The sequence below is a fragment of the Lissotriton helveticus genome, chromosome 5_2 (genome assembly GCF_964261635.1).
Source record: "Lissotriton helveticus chromosome 5_2, aLisHel1.1, whole genome shotgun sequence".
NCBI classification, from domain to species: Eukaryota; Metazoa; Chordata; class Amphibia; order Caudata; family Salamandridae; genus Lissotriton; species Lissotriton helveticus.
In genome coordinates this window covers 15,653,971-15,679,033 of record NC_136066.1, presented here as the reverse complement: position 1 = coordinate 15,679,033, position 25,063 = coordinate 15,653,971, and the positions used below count along the sequence as shown (strand labels likewise).

The 25,063-nt window shown below is 49.6% G+C and overlaps 1 protein-coding gene across 1 annotated transcript in view; it reads left to right on the top strand.

Moving 5' to 3' along the window:
* COL27A1 (collagen type XXVII alpha 1 chain) overlaps positions 1-25,063 on the top strand; it is a 1,232,768-nt gene that overhangs the window by 836,680 nt on the left and 371,025 nt on the right. Inside the window, exon 27 of the mRNA XM_078646681.1 lies at positions 14,540-14,593. Coding sequence (XP_078502807.1) covers positions 14,540-14,593 — 54 coding nt within the window. The remainder of the gene's footprint in view (positions 1-14,539; positions 14,594-25,063) is intronic.

Sequence of the window (25,063 nt, the reverse complement as noted above, 5' to 3'; positions counted from 1 at the left end):
GTAGTGGACCGACAGCAATACCAATTCAAAGTCCTGCCATTCTGAGTGACTGCAGCACCCAGAGTCTTCACAAAATGTTTTGCAGTAGTCGCAGCTCATTTGCGCAGACAACACATTCTCGTGTTTCCTTATCTCGACGACTGGATCATAAAAGCCAAGTCACACACACACTGTGGTGTCGATTCCGATCCGGTAAAATGCGCTCCGAATGGTCGTACAGAGAGTTTTTTCCCCGTACGAATCGTATCCGTAGACGTCCCGTACGTACGATGAAGTACGATCCGTACTAGGTGCCGAACTCCGTACGAGTCGTACAGGACTCCGTACGACTCAAATCTCCGTACGAATCTCACTCGGAACCCGCAGTAACTGACATCGCGGCACGTTTTTACGACCCAGCAAGTACGATCCGTGTCGGGTACGCGCCGTACGACCCTTTTCCTACGGGAGCCGAAAACAGTCGTAAACGCAGAGTTCGCGCTGAAACAGGTACGGAATGCCCCCCCCCCCCCGGGTACGGCACGTACCCCCCATGATCGCAGGGGTACGCGCCGTACACCCAGCGTACATGGGGTACGCACCGTACCCCATGTACAGTGGGTGTACGGCACGTACCCCCCATGATCGCAGGGGTACGCGCCGTACACCCAGCGTACATGGGGTACGCACCGTACCCCATGTACAGTGGGTGTACGGCACCCCATGTACGCTGGGTGTACGGCACGTACCCCGCATGACCACAGGGGTACGGCGCGTACCCCTGCGATCATGGGGGGTACGCGCCGTACGGTGTGTAGGTGATCGTGCGCTTTTCCGTACGAATCGACGTGAACCGTACGAATCGCGTCCCGGTCGGCCGATCGGAATCGTACGGCGTCTGTACGAGTCGTACGGAAACGGCTCCGGATACGATTCGTACGGACGGGTATTTTACCGGATCGGAATCGACCCCTGTGTATACAAATACACACAGAACAATCCAGCTGCTACACAACTTGGGGTTCACAATAAACCTACTCAAGTCACACCTTCAACCGTCTCTCATCATTCAGCATCTAGGTGCCACAATTGATACCTCAAAAGCACTTGCATACCCCAATCCAGCCAGGATAGCCAGCATGCAAGCTCTCGTATCAAATTCCAACCTTAACACTCCCTTCCAGCTCGAGTGTTCATGCAGCTAATAGGGATGATGGCCTCTTGCATCCTCCTTGTTTCTTATGCAAGACTTCAAATGCGTCCCTTACAGGAATGTTTAGCACATCAGTGGAACCAAACTCAAGGTCAGTTAACAGATCTGGTGTTGGTAGACAGCCGCACACATCTCTTGCTGCAGTGGTGGAACACACAAAGCCTATCCAAAGGGTGGCTATTCCTCGACCCGGTTCCACGAATAGTGCTAACCACAGATGCCTCACTCACCGGATGGGGAGCTCATCTCCAAAACCAAGCCGTTCAGGGTCTATGGACCCATCAACAAAAACAACTCCACATAAATCACCTGCAGTTACTGGCACTCTTTCTATCACTAAAGTCCTTTCAACTTTTGCTTCTAGGCAACGCTGTCTTGATCAGTACAGACAACATGATAGCAATGTATTACATACCAAAGCAGGGAGGGACACACTCTCTTCAGCTTTCACAACAAGCACAAAGCATATGGAGATGGGCCATTCCTCAAAGCATTTACCTCCTCGCAGAACATCTACCAGGAGTTCACAATCAGATCACGGATCTACTGTCATCAAACACAGCAGATCCACGAATGGGAACTTCATCCTCCAGTTCTCCTCCCATTCTTTCACATGTGGGGTCATCCAGACATAGATCTGTTTGCCACGCACCAAAACGCAAAATGCCCAAGCTTCTCCTCCAGATATCCACACCCATTGTCCAAAGGCAATGCACTATGGATGAACTGGCCAGGCAGATTTGCATATGCTTTTCCCCCTCTCCCACTCATTCCGTTACTGGTTTGGAAGCTCAAACAACATTGCCTCACAATGATCCTAGTTGCTCCAACATGGGCACGCCAACCATGGTTCGCAACCCTGCTAGAACTTTCAGCAGTGCCTCATCAAAAGCTCCAACTTCCTCACTCAGAACCATGGAGAGATAAGGCATCCAGATCCCAATCAACTCGATCTTGCGATCTGGCTCCTGAAGTCCTAGAGTTTGGCTACCTCAATCTCCCGCCAGACTGCATGAACGTCATTAAAGAGGCTAGACGTCCTACCACCAGAGCATGCTATGCAGCAAAGTGGAAGCGATTTGTCATTTATTGTACAAATAACAAAATCGACCAACTAGATGCTTCCATCCAAAATATTATCTGTTATCTTTTACATCTACAACATTGTAACCTAGCGTATACATCTATATGGTTACATCTTGCTGCAATTTCTTCTTACCTCCAAATCAGACATTTGTCGTTGTTTCGAGCACCTGCTATCAAAGCGTTTAGGGAAGGACTTAAAATAATAATTCCACCTAGAGTTTCACCTTCTCTCATATGGAATCTCAACATAGTCCTCTCCAGAGTCATGGGTCCCCCATTTGAACAGCTGCACAAATGCGAGTTACAGTTCCTTACTTGGAATGTAGCCTTCCTCGTAGCCATCACATCACTTAGAAGAGTTGGTGAGTTACAGGCATTAACCTTACAGGAACCATTTCTACAAATACACCATAGTAAAGTGGTTCTTAAGACTAATCCAAAATTTCTACCAAAGGTGGTATCTGCCTTTCACCTTAATCAGTCGGTTGAACTTCCAGTATTTTTTCCTCAACCAGACTCAGTAGCAGAACGTGCTCTCCACACGTTAGACGTTAAACGAGCCATACTCTACTACATCAAAAGAACTAAAAGTTTTAGGAAAACAAAACAACTTTTTGTCGCTTTCTCCCCACCTCACAAAGGCAATCCCATTTCAAAAACTGGAATTGCAATGTGGATTGTTACATGCATTCAAATATGCTATCTCAAAGCTAAACGCACATTAGCTATTCCCCCTACAGCTCATTCCACATGCCAAGTAGGGGCTTCTATGGCATTCTTAGGGAACATTCCCCTAGATAACATCTTCAAAGCAGCAACTTGGACTACACTGCATACTTTCACTAAACACTACTGTGTAGATGTGCAAGCAAAGTAACAAGCTACTGTTGGCCAGGCTGAATTAAGAACACTTTTTCAAACTACTGCAACAGATACAGGTTGCCACCGCTAGGGAGAAAACTGCTTTATAGTCTATGCTAAAGTATACAATCTACTGCTCAAATGTCTCAAACGGAAAATGCTACTTACCAGTATATCTGTTCTTGGCATGTAGAGCTGTAGAGTTGTATATGCCCAGCCACCTCCCCGGGTACCTTTATGTGTTGCAGTATTATCTTACTTAGATACATCACATGGACATCCTTTTCTACTCTCTTACTAACTACATCATCACCCTTTATGGCAAAAAACAATCTGAAGATGGAGTCTATGCCCATACGCACTATCACCAAAGGAAGAAGTCACCTATCCCGTAACTACAAAGAATTATTCGACAAAACAAACTGCAAACATCCAAGCCCAACACTAGATGGCGATCTATGCTAAAGTATACAACTCTACAGCTCTACATGCCAAGAACAGATGCATACTGGTAAGTAGCATTTTCCTTTTTAAGTTGTATATTAGGTGGAGGCTGCTCGGTTTGTATGAGTATAGGATGGAAAGTTAATTGAGAAATAATTAAATATATAAATTGTGTAAAGATTATATTTTTAAGTTAAATATTAGGTGGGGGCTGCTGGGTTTGTAGGGTTATAGGGTGGGGAGTTTAATAATTCCTAAAATAACAATTCATTATTCATTTAATACATATTTCATTGATTATCAATTATGTGAGCTGTATTACATTTATTTATTTTAGTTATATTTTATGTAAAGGCTGCTAGGTTTGTAGTGGTATAGTGTGGTAAGTTAAGTAACACAATTTTTTAAGCTGATAATTATTAAATTGCTTAATCATGTAAAAATATATATATTTGGTAATTCAAAATTCCCGTTAAAAGTTTTATATATGTTGTAAATTAATAGGGCAATGGTACACATGATTTTTAAATGAAGTGAATTACTTTCCCTACTGTTGCACAGACCAGAGTGGGAAAAGTAAATTGCACTCCTCCAAAGTCCAACGCTTTCCTACTATTGCACAGACTAAAGTACGAATAGTAAATATTACCACTCCAAAGTCCAACACTTTCTCTTCAGTTGCACAGACTGGAGTGGGGGCAGTATGTCTGTTATTGGAAGACTTCAATACTTTTGTACATATTGTTTAAATATAGCTAATATCGTTTGTTTAATTCTATATTGTTTATATTTATATATTTTTTAAATATTATTTTTTGTAAATGTCTTTCTTTGTTTCTTATATTTAATTTGGTAATTGATTTAATGTTTTGTAGTTGATTTATCAATCATTAATATTCATTGGAAAAAACAAAGGTTACAGGGACATTATAGTTAAGACTCAGAGGCTCAGATTTTACTTATACAAAACCACTGAAAGTCAGCGGTTATAGTTACCTGAGCTAACTATAACTTGTGCCCCGCAATGCACTGCCAATGACCTCACATACTACATCACTCATGGCATGGTCAGTGACATCACTGATGATCTCATCCACAGAACCACTCACACACCCACTCAAACCCCAGAGAACCTCTCATATACCTCCTCCCACATACCCATTCACAGACCCATACCAGTACTCACACAAACAATGACTAATCCAGAGAGCCACTCACATCCACTCACTCATACTGCCACTCACACACCCACTAACTCACACACACAGCCGCTAAAACACCCACTCACTCACCAATACAGCCACTCACACATCCAATCATTCAGATATAGACACTTGCACATCCACTCATTCATCCTTTCAGCCTCTCACACACCCACTCAATTACCCATACAGAAACTCACACAGCCACTCACTCACCCCTACAGATACTTACACACCCGTACACTCACCCATACAGCCACTCACTTATCCATACAACCACTCTCACACCCACAGAACCACTTACATTGCCATATCCATACAACCCCTCAAACACCCACTCACACACAACCACGTGCATACCCATTCACACATCAATACAACCACTCACATAGACATTCACTCTCCAAACCAGCCATTCACACTCACTCACTCAAACACCCACTCAAACATCTGCCATTAAGCCATACAGCCACTCACACACTGACTCCCTCACCCATACAGCCACTCACACTGACTCCCTCACCCATACAGCCACTCAGTCACCCATACACTCTCAGAGCCACTCAGTCCCCAATACACCCACTCAAACACCTATGCAGCCACTCACACAACCACTCACTCTCCAAAACAGCCACTCACACACCCATACAACCACTCACAAATCCACTCACACACCCATGCAGCCCCACATTCGCTCACACAGTCAGACAGCGACTCAGATGAGATATGTTAGAAATAGAATGACTAATTAATAGTCTAAAAAGAATAGTAGCACACACTTTGACGCTGTCAGTCAGGCTTTGCTCCTGTTTTAATTATTGTTTTTGCGTGTGATTAACTTCTTGTGTGGGCACAGTGGAACCTTCTATGGGGAATTTGTATGTAAAAACGGCAACTCTCCGGTCCACCGCGGTCGCGTTTGAACGGCCATTTGAGTGGACAGAGGCTGCCTTTCTTGAAATAGGCAAGCGCTTTATGGGGGCCATCTTGAGCGGTTAGCAGTACAACGAGCTCCTTTCCAAGGCTTGTATATTAAAGCTACATCTATCCCTAAGCCCTCCGAAGAAATGTGGGACTTGCTGGAATATTTGAAACAGACATCTGTCTCCTTACCAAGACTTGGCTGCAAAACCATTCTACACCGACCCTGGCAATCGCCTTTCCGGCGCTGTAGTGAACAGAGAGAGCAGCCCGTGTGGAAGGGGGCAGAGAGCCTGCCCTTCTCGGCGGCACCGTAGTGAACAGAGAGAGCAGCCTGTATGGAAGGGGGCAGAGAGCCTGCCCTGCTCCACAGAGGGCAGCGCCCTAGTGAACAGAGAGAGCAGCCCCTGTGGAAGGGGGCAGAGAGCTGCCGGTTTGGAAGCAGAGTAGCATGTTGATTGATATTTCCCGCAGTACAGAGAAAGAATTACAGGAAACAGATACGATTTGGGAGCAGCTGCTGTTTAACCGCGTCCGCATCAATTATGGCTTTTTTCGATTTTAAGATAATGGACTGACACCACTGAGTTGTCCCACACGTCACATACATTTGAAGCTTCGATCGCAATATAAGATTTGAAGCAACGTTTCTGGACATCAGTTCCCATAGAACAACTCCACACCACAATTAAGAGCCAAAATAACAAGTCCACGTCCTGAAGAGAATCCTTGTTAGAGATTCAAAACGTGTTGGCTTTGAGAATGGGGGACTGTTGATGGGGTGTGTCATGAGGAATGGTAAATATTTCCCTCAGCACCTTCTGACAGCACCCACCCGTAGGTTAGGTATCCCCACCCTCTCACAGGCAGGACAGGAAACCTGTGTTTCAAAAATGAGCCCTGCTCCGTGGTGCAGTGGTGAACAGAGAGAGCAGCCCGTGTGGAAGGGGACAGAGAGCCTGCCCCGAAGCTGGCGGTGCTATAGTGAACAGAGAGCGCAGCCCATGTGGAAGGGGACAGAGAGCCTGCCCCGCTCCGCGGCTGGCGGCGCTATAGTGAACAGAGAGAGCAGCCCATGTGGAAGGGGACAGAGAGCCTGCGCTGCTCCGCGGCTTACAGCTCCGTAGTGAACAGTGAGAGCAGCCCGTGTGGAAGGGGACCACTGCCTGCCCTTAAGAAATGAAGCGAAAACTTTTATTTTTTTTATTTTTAAATGCATCCCGTTTTCCTTTAAGGAAAATGGCCTGCATGTTTTTTTTTTTTTTTAAAGCTGCTTTATTAAAAAAACAGTCCCAGACATGGTGGTCTGCTGAGCCCAGCAGGCCACAATCCCTGAAAGGGCTGGCATTCACAATGGGCTCGCAAATTGCGAGAGGCTCATTACTATTAATGAGCCTCGCAATTTGCGACTCAATTGGGAATCATAAAACAGTGTAAAAAGACTACGGTACATTTCATTTAGCGCCTCTCAATTTGCGACTCGCAATGTGTCGCCAATTGCGAGGCGTTAAATGAAAGGGTTGCACATCTGGCCCCAAATCTATTAAAGCCTTCTTTGAGTTTCTCCCTCTTGTGGCCAGAAGACAGTAGCGCATGCTTTAAATGCCTGTAGGATCGGCTATTGCAACAGTCTTAAATTGCAGATTGTGCAAAATGCCACAGCTCAACTGGTGCTTAAACTCCCTCATGGGAGTGCCACACCCATGTAGCTTAGGGTTCTTCAATGCCTAGCAGTGGAGAAACAGATCCTGTTTAAACCTTTGATATTTGCTTTCAAAACCTTCCATCAAACTGCACTGAAATATCTTTCTGACTGATTCATCAGTTGTGAGACCCAAAGAATTTTAAGATCCACCAAGGAGAGAGCATCCCGTGTGAAGGGGACCCCTGATGTCAGTGGATCCTTCCAAGGTGGGACCCAGTCTGGAGCAGGTAACCTGCCCCTCTCTACCCTGCCTCAGTCAGCCCAGGGCTGTTGAGGTCAGGGAGGCCAGTGGACCCCAAAGGGCCGCCTGTCCAGAGGAACCCCCCATCAGCAGATTAGGGGCACCAAAGCTAGAAACCCTAGCCAGGTGCAAATTCCTCAACACTCCAAGGGATCCCCCTTACCCTTGTGTAGGGACCTCCCCCAGATGGACTCTGTTGGACCAAGGCAAACCTGGGACCACATGGTTCCAAACCTGACCTGTCCCTCCAGTAAGCCAACCAAAGGGACCCAGCCTCCAGCTGTAGGCAGCCAGAGGTTGACCCTGAGAGCACAGTGCAACTCAGTCATGGAAAGAAACGCATATATGGTGGACAGTGATTGGAGGAAGTTGAGCCCAGCATTAGTGGAGCCTCACTTCAGTACTCCATCTCAGCACCAGCCTTTTACTTTGCCAAAACACACCACAGGTACATATTTCCTATGATGGAGACCCTCTGATACCCCTAGGGTGAGGGATGGCTTAGTGGACCATGAGACAGGGGGTAGCCATGCTAGTGCAGGTACTTCCTTATATGGCCATTTAGGCATTCTAGGCTCACCTGGACAAGGATAGCCTTATCTCCTTTCGTGTGGGGGGTGGGTGGGGGGGAGGGTTGTGTAGGAAGGTGGATATCTGACTATATGGTTACCCCCACTTTTTGCCTTGTGTTTTGCTGGTTTTCGACGTAGTTGGCCTGGGATCCTGCTATTCAGGGCCCCAGTCTATCTGCTCTCTCTCTGTAAAATGGACTCCATGTACTTTAGGTACATACCAGATAGGTGACTGGGTCACCCTTGTGAGACCCTGTATAGTGTACCATAGGTACCCAGGGCATAGGTGCACCCTAGGCCTACCATGGGCTGCAGCATGTATTATGCCACCCTTGTTTTGTCTTCCAAACTGACACCACAGATCTGTTCACACATCCTGGGTAAGGTGGTGTAATCGCCCCTTACTTAGATATAGTATACCTATATCTATATGCATGTATAGACACATATGCACCTATAAGTCACTCCTAAAGCAGACCTCGACAATCCTGGAGGCAGAGTGCTTGGTTTTGTGTGAGAGGGAGCCCTGTCATGAACTGAGCCCCTCTGCAGCTTTCGGAACCATCTCCTTATAGCTGTTCTATGATATAGCCATACCATATACTCTTAAGTGCATTATAATCCTCGCAGTTATTGCTAACTTTGGTTTGGCTGTATCAATACATGACTTGTAAGGTGTCAAACACTTTGGAATACAACCCCCCCGTCCTGGCCGCTGGGGTTATCATTCCACCCTTCTAGAGGGAAAAGACATGTATGTTACTGGTAAACCCGGTTAAAGTTAAACAGAGCCCCAGCATCACAAAGTGGATGCTGCTGCCACAGACACGAGTATGCCCTCCTGCTGCTGGACGAAACTCTAGCAGGGGGGGCCTGGACAATACGTTTCCTGTCCAGGGAGGCCTGGACTCCCCAGACAGGCTTTAGTGTATTGGGGCAGGGTGGGCTGCATTCAGTGAATGCTTTTCAAACACTGCCTGGGGCACACTAGGTGCTCCATGCATTTCTCAGTTCAAACCGGTTGCTGGGGCACTCTGCCCCAGCTCTGGCGGGAAACTGGACAAAGGGAAAGGGGTGTAACCACCCCCTTCCCAGGTCCACCCATAGGAGGGACCCTAAAGGTAGTCCAGCCCCTAAACTTAGTATACGTATAGGATCCCAGTCCCTAGGACTTTAGATTACCCTGGACGAAACTCTGAAACATAAATCCTGGACCTTCGACATTCCATTCTGACTGGAAGACTGAGGACATCTCCCTTGTGGCCAAGGAGTGACCACCCTGTTCAAACAGGCACCAACCGCAACTTTGCCGGTTTGCATTTTCGAGGCTCCCGCCGTATTCTGAAGAATCTGCGACACAGGACACAGACTTCCAGACATCTCTGACCCTGACCTTCGCTCACAGCAAAGCTGAGACCCGTGGCGGACACGAGAGACGTGGGACCAGAACTCCTGGACATCCTGCATTTTGCAAGCTGCAGTAACTTCACAAGGTATCTCGAAGTTGTGCATTGGGTGCATTGCTTGAAGCCCCAGACCGAGCACCATTTGCACCGAAGCTCAGAGGCCCACACTCCACAAGTGTCCTGTGGGCCCTGCTTTTGCATTTCAGCTTGACGCGTCTTCCCAGTTCCTAGTCCGTTGGCTAGTGAGCAGCCGGAAGACTTCCTTTTGAATATAACTTGCTTTTCTGGTTTCTCCAGGTTTGCTCCAGCGTCCCTACAAAGGAGAAGCACCCCAGACCTTGCTGGTCTGCACCGAAGCCAATCTCGACATCGTGCGTGGATTGCGTTTGCCAAGGCTTGTTGAGTCCAATCTGGATACTGACAACACAGTCAACTAGATCCTTCGTGGGACAGCTTGAATCCAGCTCCTGGTTGTCGTCGACACCTCCTGGACATCGTGGCTGAAGAGACAATCTTCACCTTTTCACCTGAAATCACCTGATATCTGGTGGCATCTTTCTATCGCCGCCCTGGTCACTGGAAAGTGACCCAGACTCTGTCCCTTCTGCTTTCAGGTTCTTCAGATCTTTGATCCACCCTTGGATCCACCCGGACACTTTTCCTCTGGTCGCCTGCAGCACTTCTTTGCAGCTCTCCATTGAAAACGACGACAAAACCCGACACCAAAAGACACCTATGCACCCGGCTTCCGTGGGTGAGGTTACACGAGTACTCTGGTAGTCTCGAGGGTATTGTCCCTCCTAGTGTCTAAGTCTAAAAGGGTTCCATCGTAGTCCATCCGGAAGTATCCTTAAATTGTAAAATTGTAACTTGTTTGTTTCCCATAGAAAGTCATGGGTAACCCGCGGCTGTGTTTAGACACTGCACGCGTCTCCCGTGGGCCTCCTACTTCCTAACCTTTGGTTGCTTAGTGTAGCCCCAGCGATTCCACAGGCCCCAGGCCTGCTTTCTAACTCTCACGTGGTACTTATACCACTTTCTTAATATAAGGTTTGTGAGGCCTCTAGGGCAAAACATATACTGTGCAACTTATCATATGCTAATTAAGTAACTTGTATTGTACTTTTACCTCTGACCTCATAAAGAGTCCGGAGGGGTTGTGTTTAGAATAAATACATATATATTTGATATATACCTTGTGTGGTGTCCTTTCATTTGGTATTCAAGGGATTATAATTGGTAAAACAGCTTGTTTTACATGCTCTCTGAAGTCTTAGCCTGAAGACTGCTGGTCCATGCTACCACTAGGATAGCTTTCTATAAGGTTGACTTTACAACCACCATCAATAAGGGTCGAATAGTCGGGTACAAGGTGCCCACTAGAACTAGTGGACATCATATGCCAGGCTAACTTCTCACAGTTATCACCATTGTAAATGTAAATGTATTTCGATTTATATAGCGCACGTTTCACCCTGGGGTCTCAAGGCGCTTGCTTAGGGAACCCGTCCTGGTATTCCCCTGTGAGAGATACCCCGGCAGGGTATTCACAAGGTGAAAGCCAGGCATCCCGCCGCGAGGGGCCGAAGTGGAGATTAAGCAAGCTATTGCCCAGAGTTGCAGAGTGTGACCCCGTGAGTCAAGTAGGCACCGGAGCGAGAATTGTCGAGTCCGTGGAATTTTTTAGCCCGAGACCCGCCGAGGCGGGGAATCGAACCCTGGTCCACAGCTGATCTCAGCTTCCGGGTCTGCCGCCTCTAACCACTGAGCCACACTTCTCCACACCATTGAAGCTCTCACAGCTCTGTTAGACATGTTATGTCGAGGACGGGAGCCGGGCCCTGTGTGTTCTCCTCATGCAGCATGGTCGCAGCTGTGATTCTCATATGTCGGATCCGGGCCAGTGTCACTTCACTCCTGCTTCATCCGCACGCAGGAGATTGTGGAGACGCCTCCGCCCCCCCCGGAAGGGCCGCCATGACACCCGCTCTTAACCCCGAGGAGACGCTGAGCCCGCGGCACCCGGTGTTTAACAAACCACGGCCACGAAGCACCGGGGGCATCACGAGGAGCGGCGACGGCTGCCATCGCGCTCCGCGCAGTGACGTCACAGCCCAGCGCGGGGCATGACGGGAAACGGCAGCACCAATCACCGCCTGCCTTTCCAACAAAGCCACGCTGATTGGGCATGCATGTCCCGCCTCTGCGCTGCCTGCAGCGCGTGGGCCTGCCCGACCAATCCACGCTCTGCTCTCAAGCTTACAGTATTTGAAGCTTCATGAGAGCTAATCGAGGATTGGCTGGGACGGGTGGCCCCCAAAAGAGCCCAGGTGTGCTCCCCCTGTCAGCCCTACCTGATGTCCACGTTACTTTCATTCTTTTTCTTTATCTTGCATTTGTAGTTGATTATTTGTGTGTGTTTTATTGTGGACTGGTGAGTGGGTGAATGCAAGTATGAGCCCATGGGTGGGCGAGATGATGTACAAGGGCAAGGGCGAGTGCACACATATGACTTGAACCCCCTCACTCATTGGTGACTGAAGAGGCACTTTCATTTACAAGCCAGGGGGGGGGGGCTCCCCTGTCATTCTACCCTGTGGCTGGGGGGGCCTCCCCTGTCATTCTACCCTGTGGCTGGGTGGGCCTCCCCTGTCATTCTACCCTGTGACTGGGTGGGCCTCCCCTGGTCATTCTGCCCTGTGGCTGGGGGGGCCTCCCCTGGTCATTCTGCCCTGTGGCTGGGGGGGCCTCTCCTGTCATACTACCCTGTGGCTGGGGGGGCCTCTCCTGTCATTCTGCCCTGTGGCTGGGGGGGCCTCCCCTGGTCATTCTGCCCTGTGGCTGGGTGGGCCTCTCCTGTCATACTACCCTGTGGCTGGGGGGGCCTCTCCTGTCATTCTACCCTGTGGCTGGGTGGGCCTCCCCTGGTCATTCTACCCTGTAGCTGGGGGGGGCTCCCCTGTCATTCTACCCTGTGGCTGGGTGGGCCTCTCCTGTCATTCTACCCTGTGGCTGGGGGGGGCTCTCCTGTCATTCTACCCTGTGGTTGGGGGGGCCTCCCCTGTCATTCTACCCTGTGGCTGGGTGGGCCTCTCCTGTCATTCTACCCTGTGGCTGGGGGGGGCTCTCCTGTCATTCTACCCTGTGGTTGGGGGGGCCTCCCCTGTCATTCTACCCTGTGGCTGGGTGGGCCTCCCCTGGTCATTCTACCCTGTGGCTGGGGGGGCCTCCCCTGGTCATTCTACCCTGTGGCTGGGTGGGCCTCCCCTTTCATTCTACCCTGTGGCTGGGTGGGCCTGCCCTGTCATTCTACCTTGTGGCTGGGTGTGCCTCCCCTGGTCATTCTACCCTGTGGCTGGGTGGGCCTCCCCTGGTCATTCTACCCTGTGGCTGGGTGGGCCTCCCCTGGTCATTCTGCCCTGTGGCTTGGGGGGCCTCCCCAGTCATTCTACCCTGTGGGTGGGTGGGCCTCCCCTGGTCATTCTACCCTGTGGCTGGGTGGGCCTCCCCTGGTCATTCTGCCCTGTGACTGGGGGGGCCTCTCCTGTCATTCTACCCTGTGGCTGGGGGGGCCTCCCCTGTCATTCTACCCTGTAGCTGGGTGGGCCTCCCCTTTCATTCTACCCTGTGGCTGGGGGGGCCTCCCCTGGTCATTCTGCCCTGTGGCTGGGGGGGCCTCTCCTGTCATTCTACCCTGTGGCTGGGTGGGCCTTCCCTGTCATTCTACCCTGTGGCTGGGTGGGCCTCCCCTGTCATTCTACCCTGTGGCTGGGTGGGCCTCCCCTGGTCATTCTACCCTGTGGCTGGGTGGGCCTCCCCCGTCATTCTACCCTGTGGCTGGGTGGGCCTCCCCTGTCATTCTACCCTGTGGCTGGGTGGGCCTCCCCTGGTCATTCTACCCTGTGGCTGGGTGGGCCTCCCCTGTGATTCTACCCTGTGGCTGGGTGGGCTTCCCCTGGTCATTCTACCCTGTGACTGGGTGGGCCTCCCCTGTCATTCTACCCTGTGGCTGGGTGGGCCTCCGCTGGTCATTCTGCCCTGTGACTGGGTGGGCCTCCCCTGGTCATTCTACCCTGTGGCTGGGTGGGCCTCCCCCGTCATTCTACCCTGTGACTGGGTGGGCCTCCGCTGGTCATTCTACCCTGTGGCTGGGTGGGCCTCCGCTGGTCATTCTACCCTGTGGCTGGGTGGGCCTCCCCTGGTCATTCTGCCCTGTGGCTGGGTGGGCCTCCCCCGTCATTCTACCCTGTGGCTGGGTGGGCCTCCCCTGGTCATTCTACCCTGTGGCTGGGTGGGCCTCCCCTGGTCATTCTACCCTGTGGCTGGGTGGGCCTCCCCTGGTCATTCTACCCTGTGGCTGGGTGGGCCTCCCCTGGTCATTCTACCCTGTGGCTGGGTGGGCCTCCCCTGGTCATTCTATCCTGTGGCTGGGTGGGCCTCCCCCAATCATTCTACCCTGTGGCTGGGTGGGCCTCCCCTGGTCATTCTGCCCTGTGGTTGGGTGGGCCTCCCCTGGTCATTCTGCCCTGTGGTTGGGTGGGCCTCCCCTGGTCATTCTACCCTGTGGCTGGGTGGTGCTTCCTGAGTTGTTCCACCTTGTCTGTGGGCCTTTTTGAGTCATTTTGACCCACCTTTGGGTAGTTCTTGAATCATTATGCCCTGATGTTGGGAGTGGCTCTTCCAGTTGTTCTGCCCTGTTATTGGCTGGGACTCCTCAAGTCATTCTACCTTATTGTGTGGGGTCCTCTAGTCACGATACAAAAGTTTAGAGGGATTTCAATCAGGTGACAGGCCGGAGTTGGGTAATTTGAAGTCCACAGCTCACACAATGCCGATGGGAGGGTAGAACAGGGTCAGTTTCTGACGCCTCCACCCTGTTTACACCCTCTTCTCCTTTCTCTTTTCTTAGGGTCACCCCGGACGCCCAGGGCCCCTCGGTCCCCCAGGAGTACCAGGACCAACAGTAAGTACAAAACCTGCTCGAGTGCCCTGAGAAACCCGAGAGGAAGAGGCTGCGGTGCACCGACGAGCAAGACTGGGGCAGAGAGATAGAAAAGGGCACAGACCAGGCTATAGTGTGGCTCTAGAATACCCCAACTCAGGGCAACTCTAGAACACCCCAACTCAGGGCAACTCGAGAATACCCCAACTCAGAGCAACTCTAGAATACCCCAACTCAGGGCAACTCTAGAATACCCCAACTCAGGGCAACTCTAGAATACCCCAACTCAGGGCAACTCTAGAGTACCCCAACTCAGGGCAACTCTAGAGTACCCCAACTCAGGGCAACTCTAGAACACCCCAACTCAGGGCAACTCGAGAATACCCCAACTCAGGGCAACTCTAGAACACCCCAACTCAGGGCAACTCTAGAACACCCCAACTCAGGGCAACTCGAGAATACCCCAACTCAGGGCAACAGTGCAACTCTAGAATACCCCAACTCAGGGCAACTCTAGAATAACCCAACTCAGGGCAACTCTAGAACACCTGAGCTCAGGGCAACTCTAAAATACCCCAACTCAGGGCAACTCTAGAATACCCCAACTCAGGGCAACTCTAAAATACCCCAACTCAGGGCAACTCTAGAATACCCCTACTCAGGGCAACGGTGCAACTCTAGAATACCTCAGCTCAGGGCAACTCTAGAATACCCCAACTCAGGGCAACAGTGCAACTCCAGAATACCCCAACTCAAGGCAACTCAAGAAAACCCCAACTCAGGGCAACTCTAGAGTACCCCAACTCAGGGCAACAGTGCAACTCCAGAATACCCCAACTCAGGGCAACTCTAGAGTACCCCAACTCAGGGCAACTCTAGAGTACCCCAACTCAGGGCAACTCTAGAGTACCCCAACTCAGGGCAACTCTAGAACACCCCAACTCAGGGCAACTCGAGAATACCCCAACTCAGGGCAACTCTAGAACACCCCAACTCAGGGCAACTCTAGAACACCCCAACTCAGGGCAACTCGAGAATACCCCAACTCAGGGCAACAGTGCAACTCTAGAATACCCCAACTCAGGGCAACTCTAGAATAACCCAACTCAGGGCAACTCTAGAACACCTGAGCTCAGGGCAACTCTAAAATACCCCAACTCAGGGCAACTCTAGAATACCCCAACTCAGGGCAACTCTAAAATACCCCAACTCAGGGCAACTCTAGAATACCCCAACTCAGGGCAACGGTGCAACTCTAGAATACCTCAGCTCAGGGCAACTCTAGAATACCCCAACTCAGGGCAACAGTGCAACTCCAGAATACCCCAACTCAAGGCAACTCAAGAAAACCCCAACTCAGGGCAACTCGAGAATACCCCAACTCAGGGCAACAGTGCAACTCTAGAATACCCCAACTCAGGGCAACTCTAGAATAACCCAACTCAGGGCAACTCTAGAACACCTCAGCTCAGGGCAACTCTAAAATACCCCAACTCAGGGCAACTCTAGAATACCCCAACTCAGGGCAACTCTAAAATACCCCAACTCAGGGCAACTCTAGAATACCCCAACTCAGGGCAACGGTGCAACTCTAGAATACCTCAGCTCAGGGCAACAGTTCAACTCTAGAATACCTCAGTTCAGGGCAACAGTGCAACTCTAGAATACCTCAGTTCAGGGTAACAGTGCAACTCGAGAATAACTCAGCTCAGGGTAACAGTGCAACTCGAGAATAACTCAGCTCAGGGTAACAGTTCAACTCTAGAATACCTCAGCCCAGGGTAACAGGGCATCTCTGGAATACCCCAACTCAGGGCAACAGTGCAACTCTAGAATACCTCAGCCCAGGGTAACAGGGCATCTCTGCAATACCCCAACTCAGGGCAACAGTGCAACTCTAGAATACCCCAACTCAGGGCAACTCTAGAATACCCCAACTCAGGGCAACTCTAGAATACCCCAACTCAGTGCAACGCTAGAATACCCCAACTCAGGGAAATGCTAGAATACCCCAACTCAGGGCAACTCTAGAAAACCACAGCTCAGGGCAACTCTAGAATACCCCAACTCAGGGTAGAATACCCCAACTCAGGGCAACTCTAGAATACCCCAACTCAGGGCAACTCTAGAATACCCCAACTCAGGGCAACGCTAGAATACCCCAACTCAGGGCAACTCTAGAAAACCACAGCTCAGGGCAACTCTAGAATACCCCAACTCAGGGTAGAATACCCCAACTCAGGGCAACTCTAGAATACCCCAACTCAGGGCAACTCTAGAATACCCCAACTCAGGGCAACTCTAGAATACCCCAACTCAGGGCAACGCTAGAATACCCCAACTCAGGGCAACTCTAGAATACCTCAGCTCAGAGCAACTCTAGAATACCCCAACTCAGGGCAACTCTAGAATACCCCAACTCAGGGCAACAGTGCAACTCTAGAATACCCCAACTCAGGGCAACTCTAGAATACCTCAGCTCAGGGCAACTCTAGAACACCCCAACTCAGGGCAACTCTAGAATACCCCAACTCAGGGCAACTCTAGAATACCTCCGCTCAGGGCAACGGTGCAACTCTAGAACACCCCAACTCAGGGCAACTCTAGAATACCTCCGCTCAGGGCAACGGTGCAACTCTAGAATACCACAGTTCACGGCAACAGTGTAACTCTAGAACACCTCCGCTCAGGGTAACAGTTCAACTCTAGAATACCCCAACTCAGGGCAACTGTGCGGCTCTAGAATACCCCAACTCAGGGCAACTCTGCGGCTCTAGAATACCCCAACTCAGGGCAACGGTGCAACTCTAGAACACCTCAGCCCAGGGTAACTCTAGAATACCCCAACTCAGGGCAACAGTGCAACTCTAGAATACCTCAGCTCAGGGCAACAGTGCAACTCGGGGGAACAGGGCAACTCTAGCATACCTCAGCTCAGGGCAACAGTTAAACTCTAGAATACCCCAACTCAGGGCAACTGTGCGGCTCTAGAATACCCCAACTCAGGGCAACGGTGCAACTCTAGAACACCTCAGCACAGGGTAACTCTAGAATACCCCAACTCAGGGCAACAGTGCAACTCTAGAATACCTCAGCTCAGGGCAACAGTGCAACTCAGGGGAACAGTGCCACTCTAGAATACCTCAGCTCAGGGCAACAGTGCAACTCAGGGGAACAGTGCAACTCTAGAATACCTCAGCTCAGGGCAACAGTTCAACTCTAGAATACCCCAACTCAGGGCAACTCTAGAGTACCCCAACTCAGGGCAACTCTAGAGTACCCCAACTCAGGGCAACTCTAGAGTACCCCAACTCAGGGCAACTCTAGAACACCCCAACTCAGGGCAACTCGAGAATACCCCAACTCCTCACAACTGTGCGGCTCTAGAATACCCCAACAGGGCAACGGTGCAACTCTAGAACACCTCAGCTCAGGGCAACAGTGCAACTCAGGGGAACAGTGCCACTCTAGAATACCTCAGCTCAGGGCAACAGTTCAACTCTAGAATACCTCAACTCAGGGCAACAGTGCAACTCTAGAATACCCCAACTCAGGGCAACTGTGCGGCTCTAGAATACCTTAGTTCAGGGTAACAGTGCAACTCTAGAATACCTCAGATCAGGGTAACGGTGCGACTCTAGAATACCTCAGATCAGGGTAACGGTGTGACTCTAGAATACCTCAGATCAGGGTAACGGTGCAACTCTAGAATACCTCAGCTCAGAGTAAGGGTGCAACTCTAGAATACCTCAGCTCAGAGTAACGGTGCAACTCTAAAATACCTCAGCTCAGGGTAACAGTGCGACTCTAGAATACCTCAGCTCAGGGTAACAGTGCAACTCTAGAATACCTCAGCTCAGGGTAACGGTGCAACTCTAAAATACCTCAGCTCAGAGTAACGGTGCAACTCTAGAATACCTCAGCTCAGAGTAACGGTGTGACTCTAGAATACCTCAGCTCAAGGTAACAGTGTGACTCTAGAATACCTCAGCTCAAGGTAACAGTGTGACTCTAGAATACCTCAACTCAGGGCAACAGTGCAACTCTAGAATACCTCAACTCAGGGTAACAGTTCAACTCTAGAATACCCCAACTCAGGGCAACAGTGCAACTCTAGAATACCTCAGCTCAGGGTAACAATGCAACTCTAGAATACCTCAGCTCAGGTTAACAGTGCAACACTAGAATACCTCAGCTCAGGGTAACAATGCAACTCTAGAATACCTCAGCTCAGGACAACTCTAGAATAACTCAGCTCAGGGCAACAGTGCAACTATAGAATACCTCAGCTCAGAGTAACTGTGTGACTCTAGAATACCTCAGCTCAGGGTAACAGTGCAACTCTAGAATACCTCAACTCAGGGTAACAGTTCAACTCTAGAATACCTCAGCTCAGGGCAACAGTGCAACTCTAGAATACCTCAGCTCAGGGCAACAGTGCAAATCTAGAACACTTCAGATCAGGGTAACAGTGCAACTCTAGACTACCTCAGGTCAGGGCAACAGTGCAACTCTAGAATACCTCAGCTGAGGGCAACAGTGCAACTCTAGAATACCTCAACTCAGGGCAACAGTGCAACTCTAGAACACCCCAACTCAGGACAACTCTAGAATAACTCAGCTCAGGGTAACAGTTCAACTCTAGAATAGCACAGCTCAGGGCAACAGTGCAACTCTAGAATACCTCAGCTCAGGGTAACAGTGCAACTCTAGAATACCTCAACTCAGGGCAACAGTGCAACTCTAGACTACCTCAGGTCAGGGCAACAGTGCAACTCTAGAATACCTCAGCTCAGGGCAACAGTGCAACTCTAGAATACCGCAACTCAGGGGGACAGTGCAACTCTAGAATACCTCAGCTCATCACAACAGTGCACCTCGAGAATACCTCAGCTCAGGGTAACAATGCAACTCTAGAATACCCCAACTCAGGGCAACTGTGCGGCTCTAGAATACCCCAACTCAGGGCAACGGTGCAACTCTAGAACACCTCAGCACAGGGTAACTCTAGAATACCCCAACTCAGGGCAACAGTGCAACTCTAGAATACCTCAGCTCAGGGCAACAGTGCAACTCAGGGGAACAGTGCCACTCTAGAATACCTCAGCTCAGGGCAACAGTGCAACTCAGGGGAACAGTGCAACTCTAGAATACCTCAGCTCAGGGCAACAGTTCAACTCTAGAATACCCCAACTCCTCACAACTGTGCGGCTCTAGAATACCCCAACAGGGCAACGGTGCAACTCTAGAACACCTCAGCTCAGGGCAACAGTGCAACTCAGGGGAACAGTGCCACTCTAGAATACCTCAGCTCAGGGCAACAGTTCAACTCTAGAATACCTCAACTCAGGGCAACAGTGCAACTCTAGAATACCCCAACTCAGGGCAACTGTGCGGCTCTAGAATACCTTAGTTCAGGGTAACAGTGCAACTCTAGAATACCTCAGATCAGGGTAACGGTGCGACTCTAGAATACCTCAGATCAGGGTAACGGTGTGACTCTAGAATACCTCAGATCAGGGTAACGGTGCAACTCTAGAATACCTCAGCTCAGAGTAACGGTGCAACTCTAGAATACCTCAGCTCAGAGTAACGGTGCAACTCTAAAATACCTCAGCTCAGGGTAACAGTGCGACTCTAGAATACCTCAGCTCAGGGTAACAGTGCAACTCTAGAATACCTCAGCTCAGGGTAACGGTGCAACTCTAAAATACCTCAGCTCAGAGTAACGGTGCAACTCTAAAATACCTCAGCTCAGAGTAACGGTGTGACTCTAGAATACCTCAGCTCAAGGTAACAGTGTGACTCTAGAATACCTCAGCTCAACGTAACAGTGTGACTCTAGAATACCTCAACTCAGGGCAACAGTGCAACTCTAGAATACCTCAACTCAGGGTAACAGTTCAACTCTAGAATACCCCAACTCAGGGCAACAGTGCAACTCTAGAATACCTCAGCTCAGGGTAACAATGCAACTCTAGAATACCTCAGCTCAGGTTAACAGTGCAACACTAGAATACCTCAGCTCAGGGTAACAGTGCAACTCTAGAATACCTCAGCTCAGGACAACTCTAGAATAACTCAGCTCAGGGCAACAGTGCAACTATAGAATACCTCAGCTCAGAGTAACTGTGTGACTCTAGAATACCTCAGCTCAGGGTAACAGTGCAACTCTAGAATACCTCAACTCAGGGTAACAGTTCAACTCTAGAATACCTCAGCTCAGGGCAACAGTGCAACTCTAGAATACCTCAGCTCAGGGCAACAGTGCAAATCTAGAACACTTCAGATCAGGGTAACAGTGCAACTCTAGACTACCTCAGGTCAGGGCAACAGTGCAACTCTAGAATACCTCAGCTGAGGGCAACAGTGCAACTCTAGAATACCTCAACTCAGGGCAACAGTGCAACTCTAGAACACCCCAACTCAGGACAACTCTAGAATAACTCAGCTCAGGGTAACAGTTCAACTCTAGAATACCACAGCTCAGGGCAACAGTGCAACTCTAGAATACCTCAGCTCAGGACAACAGTGCAACTCTAGAACACTTCAGCTCAGGGTAACAGTGCAACTCTAGAATACCTCAACTCAGGGCAACAGTGCAACTCTAGACTACCTCAGGTCAGGGCAACAGTGCAACTCTAGAATACCTCAGCTCAGGGCAACAGTGCAACTCTAGTATACCGCAACTCAGGGGGACAGTGCAACTCTAGAATACCTCAGCTCATCGCAACAGTGCACCTCGAGAATACCTCAGCTCAGGGTAACAATGCAACTCTAGAACACCCCAACTCAGGACAACTCTAGAATAACTCAGCTCAGGGCAACAGTGCAACTATAGAATACCTCAGCTCAGAGTAACTGTGTGACTCTAGAATACCTCAGCTCAGGGTAACAGTGCAACTCTAGAATACCTCAACTCAGGGTAACAGTTCAACTCTAGAATACCACAGCTCAGGGCAACAGTGCAACTCTAGAATACCTCAGCTCAGGGCAACAGTGCAACTCTAGAACACTTCAGCACATGGTAACAGTGCAACTCTAGAATACCTCAGCTCAGGGCAACAGTGCAACTCTAGACTACCTCAGTTCAGGGCAACAGTGCAACTCTAGAATACCTCAGCTCAGGGCAACAGTGCAACTCTAGAATACCTCAACTCAGGGGGACAGTGCAACTCGAGAATACCTCAGCTCAGGGTAACAGTGCATCTCTAGAATACCACAGCTCAGGGTAACAGTGCAACTCGAGAATACCTCAGCTCAGGGTAACGGTCCGACTTGAGAATACCTCAGCTCAAGGTAACAGTGCAACTCGAGAATACCTCAGCTCAGGGCAACAGTGCAACTCTAGAATACCTCAACTCAGGGGGACAGTGCAACTCGAGAATACCTCAGCTCAGGGTAACAGTGCATCTCTAGAATACCTCAGCTCAGGGCAACAGTGCAACTATAGAATACCTCAGCTCAGAGTAACTGTGTGACTCTAGAATACCTCAGCTCAGGGTAACAGTGCAACTCTAGAATACCTCAACTCAGGGTAACAGTTCAACTCTAGAATACCTCAGCTCAGGGCAACAGTGCAACTCTAGAATACCTCAGCTCAGGGCAACAGTGCAACTCTAGAACACTTCAGCTCAGGGTAACAGTGCAACTCTAGAATACCTCAGCTCAGGGCAACAGTGCAACTCTAGACTACCTCAGGTCAGGGCAACAGTGCAACTCTAGAATACCTCAGCTCAGGGCAACAGTGCAACTCTAGAATACCTCAACTCAGGGCAACAGTGCAACTCGAGAATACCTCAGCTCAGGGAAACAGTGCAACTCTAGAGAAACTCAACTCAGGGCAACAGTGCAACTCTAGACTACCTCAGGTCATGGCAACAGTGCAACTCTAGAATACCTCAGCTCAGGGTAACGGTGCAACTCGAAAATACCTCAGCTCAGGGTAACTGTCCCACTCGAGAATACCTCAGCTCAAGGTAACAGTGCAACTCTAGAACACCCCAACTAAGGGCAACAGTGCAACTCTAGAATACCACAGCTCAGGGCAACAGTGCAACTCTAGAACACCCCAACTAAGGGCAACAGTGCAACTCTAGAATACCACAGCTCAGGGTAACAGTGCAACTCTAGAATACCGCAACTCAGGGCTACAGTGCGACTCTAGAATACCACAGCTCAGGGCAACAGTGCAACTCTAGATTACCTCAACTCAGGGCAACAGTGCAACTTTAGAATACCTCAGCTAAGTGTAACAGTGCAACTCTAGAATACCTCAACTCAGGGCAACAGTGCAACTCTAGAATACCTCAGCTCAATGTAACAGTGCGACTTTAGAATACCTCAGCTCAGGGTAACGGTGCAACTCTAGAATACCTCAAATCAGGGCAACAGTGCAACTCTAGAATACCTCATCTAAGTGTAACAGTGCAACTCTAGAATACCTCAACTCAGGGCAACAGTGCAGCTCAAGAACACCTCAGCTAAGGGTATAAGTGCAACTCTAGAACACCTCAGCTCAGGGTAACAGTGCAACTTTAGAATACCTCAACTCAGGGCAACAGTGCAACTCTAGAATACCTCAACTCAGGGCAACAGTGCAACTCTAGAATACCTCAACTCAGGGCAACAGTGCAACTCTAGAATACCTCAGCTCAATGTAACAGTGCGACTTTAGAATACCTCCGCTCAGGGTAACGGTGCAACTCTAGAATACCTCAAATCAGGGCAACAGTGCAACTCTAGAATACCTCATCTAAGTGTAACAGTGCAACTCTAGAATACCTCAACTCAGGGCAACAGTGCAGCTCAAGAACACCTCAGCTAAGGGTATAAGTGCAACTCTAGAACACCTCAGCTCAGGGTAACAGTGCAACTTTAGAATACCTCAACTCAGGGCAACAGTGCAACTCTAGAATACCTCAACTCAGGGCAACAGTGCAACTCTAGAATACCTCAGCTCAGGGTAACGGTGAAACTCTAGGATATTTCAGCTCAGGGTAATGGTGCGAGTCTAGATTTCCTCAGCTCAGGGTAATAGTGCGGCTCTAGAATACCTCAGCTCAGGGTAACAGTGCAACTCTAGAATACCTCAAATCAGGGCAACAGTGCAACTCTAGAGTACCTCATCTAAGTGTAACAGTGCAACTCTAGAATACCTCAAATCAGGGCAACAGTGCAACTCTAGAATACCTCATCTAAGTGTAACAGTGCAACTCTAGAACACCTCAGCTCAGGGTAACAGTGAAACTCTAGAACACCTCAGCTCAGGGTAACAGTGCAACTCTAGAATACCTCAGCTCAGGGTAACGGTGCGGCTCTAGAATACCTCAGCTAAGTGTAACAGTGCAACTCTAGAATACCTCAACTCAGGGCAACAGTGCAACTCTAGAATACCTCAACTCAGGGCAACAGTGCAGCTCAAGAACACCTCAGCTAAGTGTAACAGTGCAACTCTAGAACACCTCAGCTCAGGGTAACAGTGCAACTCTAGAATACCTCAACTCAGGGCAACAGTGCAACTCTAGAATACCTCAACTCAGGGCAACAGTGCAACCCTAGAATACCTCAACTCAGGGCAACAGTGCAACTCTAGAATACCTCAACTCAGGGCAACAGTGCAACTCTAGAACACCTCAGCTCAGGGTAACAGTGCAACTCTATAATACCTCAGCTCAGGGTAACAGTGCGACTCTAAAACACCTCAGCTCAGGGTAACAGTGCAACTCTAGAATACCTCAACTCAGGGCAACAGTGCAACTCTAGAATACCTCAACTCAGGGCAACAGTGCAACTCTAGAACACCTCAGCTCAGGGTAACAGTGCAACTTTAGAATACCTCAACTCAGGGCAACAGTGCAACTCTAGAATACCTCAACTCAGGGCAACAGTGCAACTCTAGAATACCTCAACTCAGGGCAACAGTGCAACTCTAGAATACCTCAGCTCAGGGTAACGGTGAAACTCTAGGATATTTCAGCTCAGGGTAATGGTGCGAGTCTAGATTTCCTCAGCTCAGGGTAATAGTGCGGCTCTAGAATACCTCAGCTCAGGGTAACAGTGCAACTCTAGAATACCTCAAATCAGGGCAACAGTGCAACTCTAGAGTACCTCATCTAAGTGTAACAGTGCAACTCTAGAATACCTCAAATCAGGGCAACAGTGCAACTCTAGAATACCTCATCTAAGTGTAACAGTGCAACTCTAGAACACCTCAGCTCAGGGTAACAGTGAAACTCTAGAACACCTCAGCTCAGGGTAACAGTGCAACTCTAGAATACCTCAGCTCAGGGTAACGGTGCGGCTCTAGAATACCTCAGCTAAGTGTAACAGTGCAACTCTAGAATACCTCAACTCAGGGCAACAGTGCAACTCTAGAATACCTCAACTCAGGGCAACAGTGCAGCTCAAGAACACCTCAGCTAAGTGTAACAGTGCAACTCTAGAACACCTCAGCTCAGGGTAACAGTGCAACTCTAGAATACCTCAACT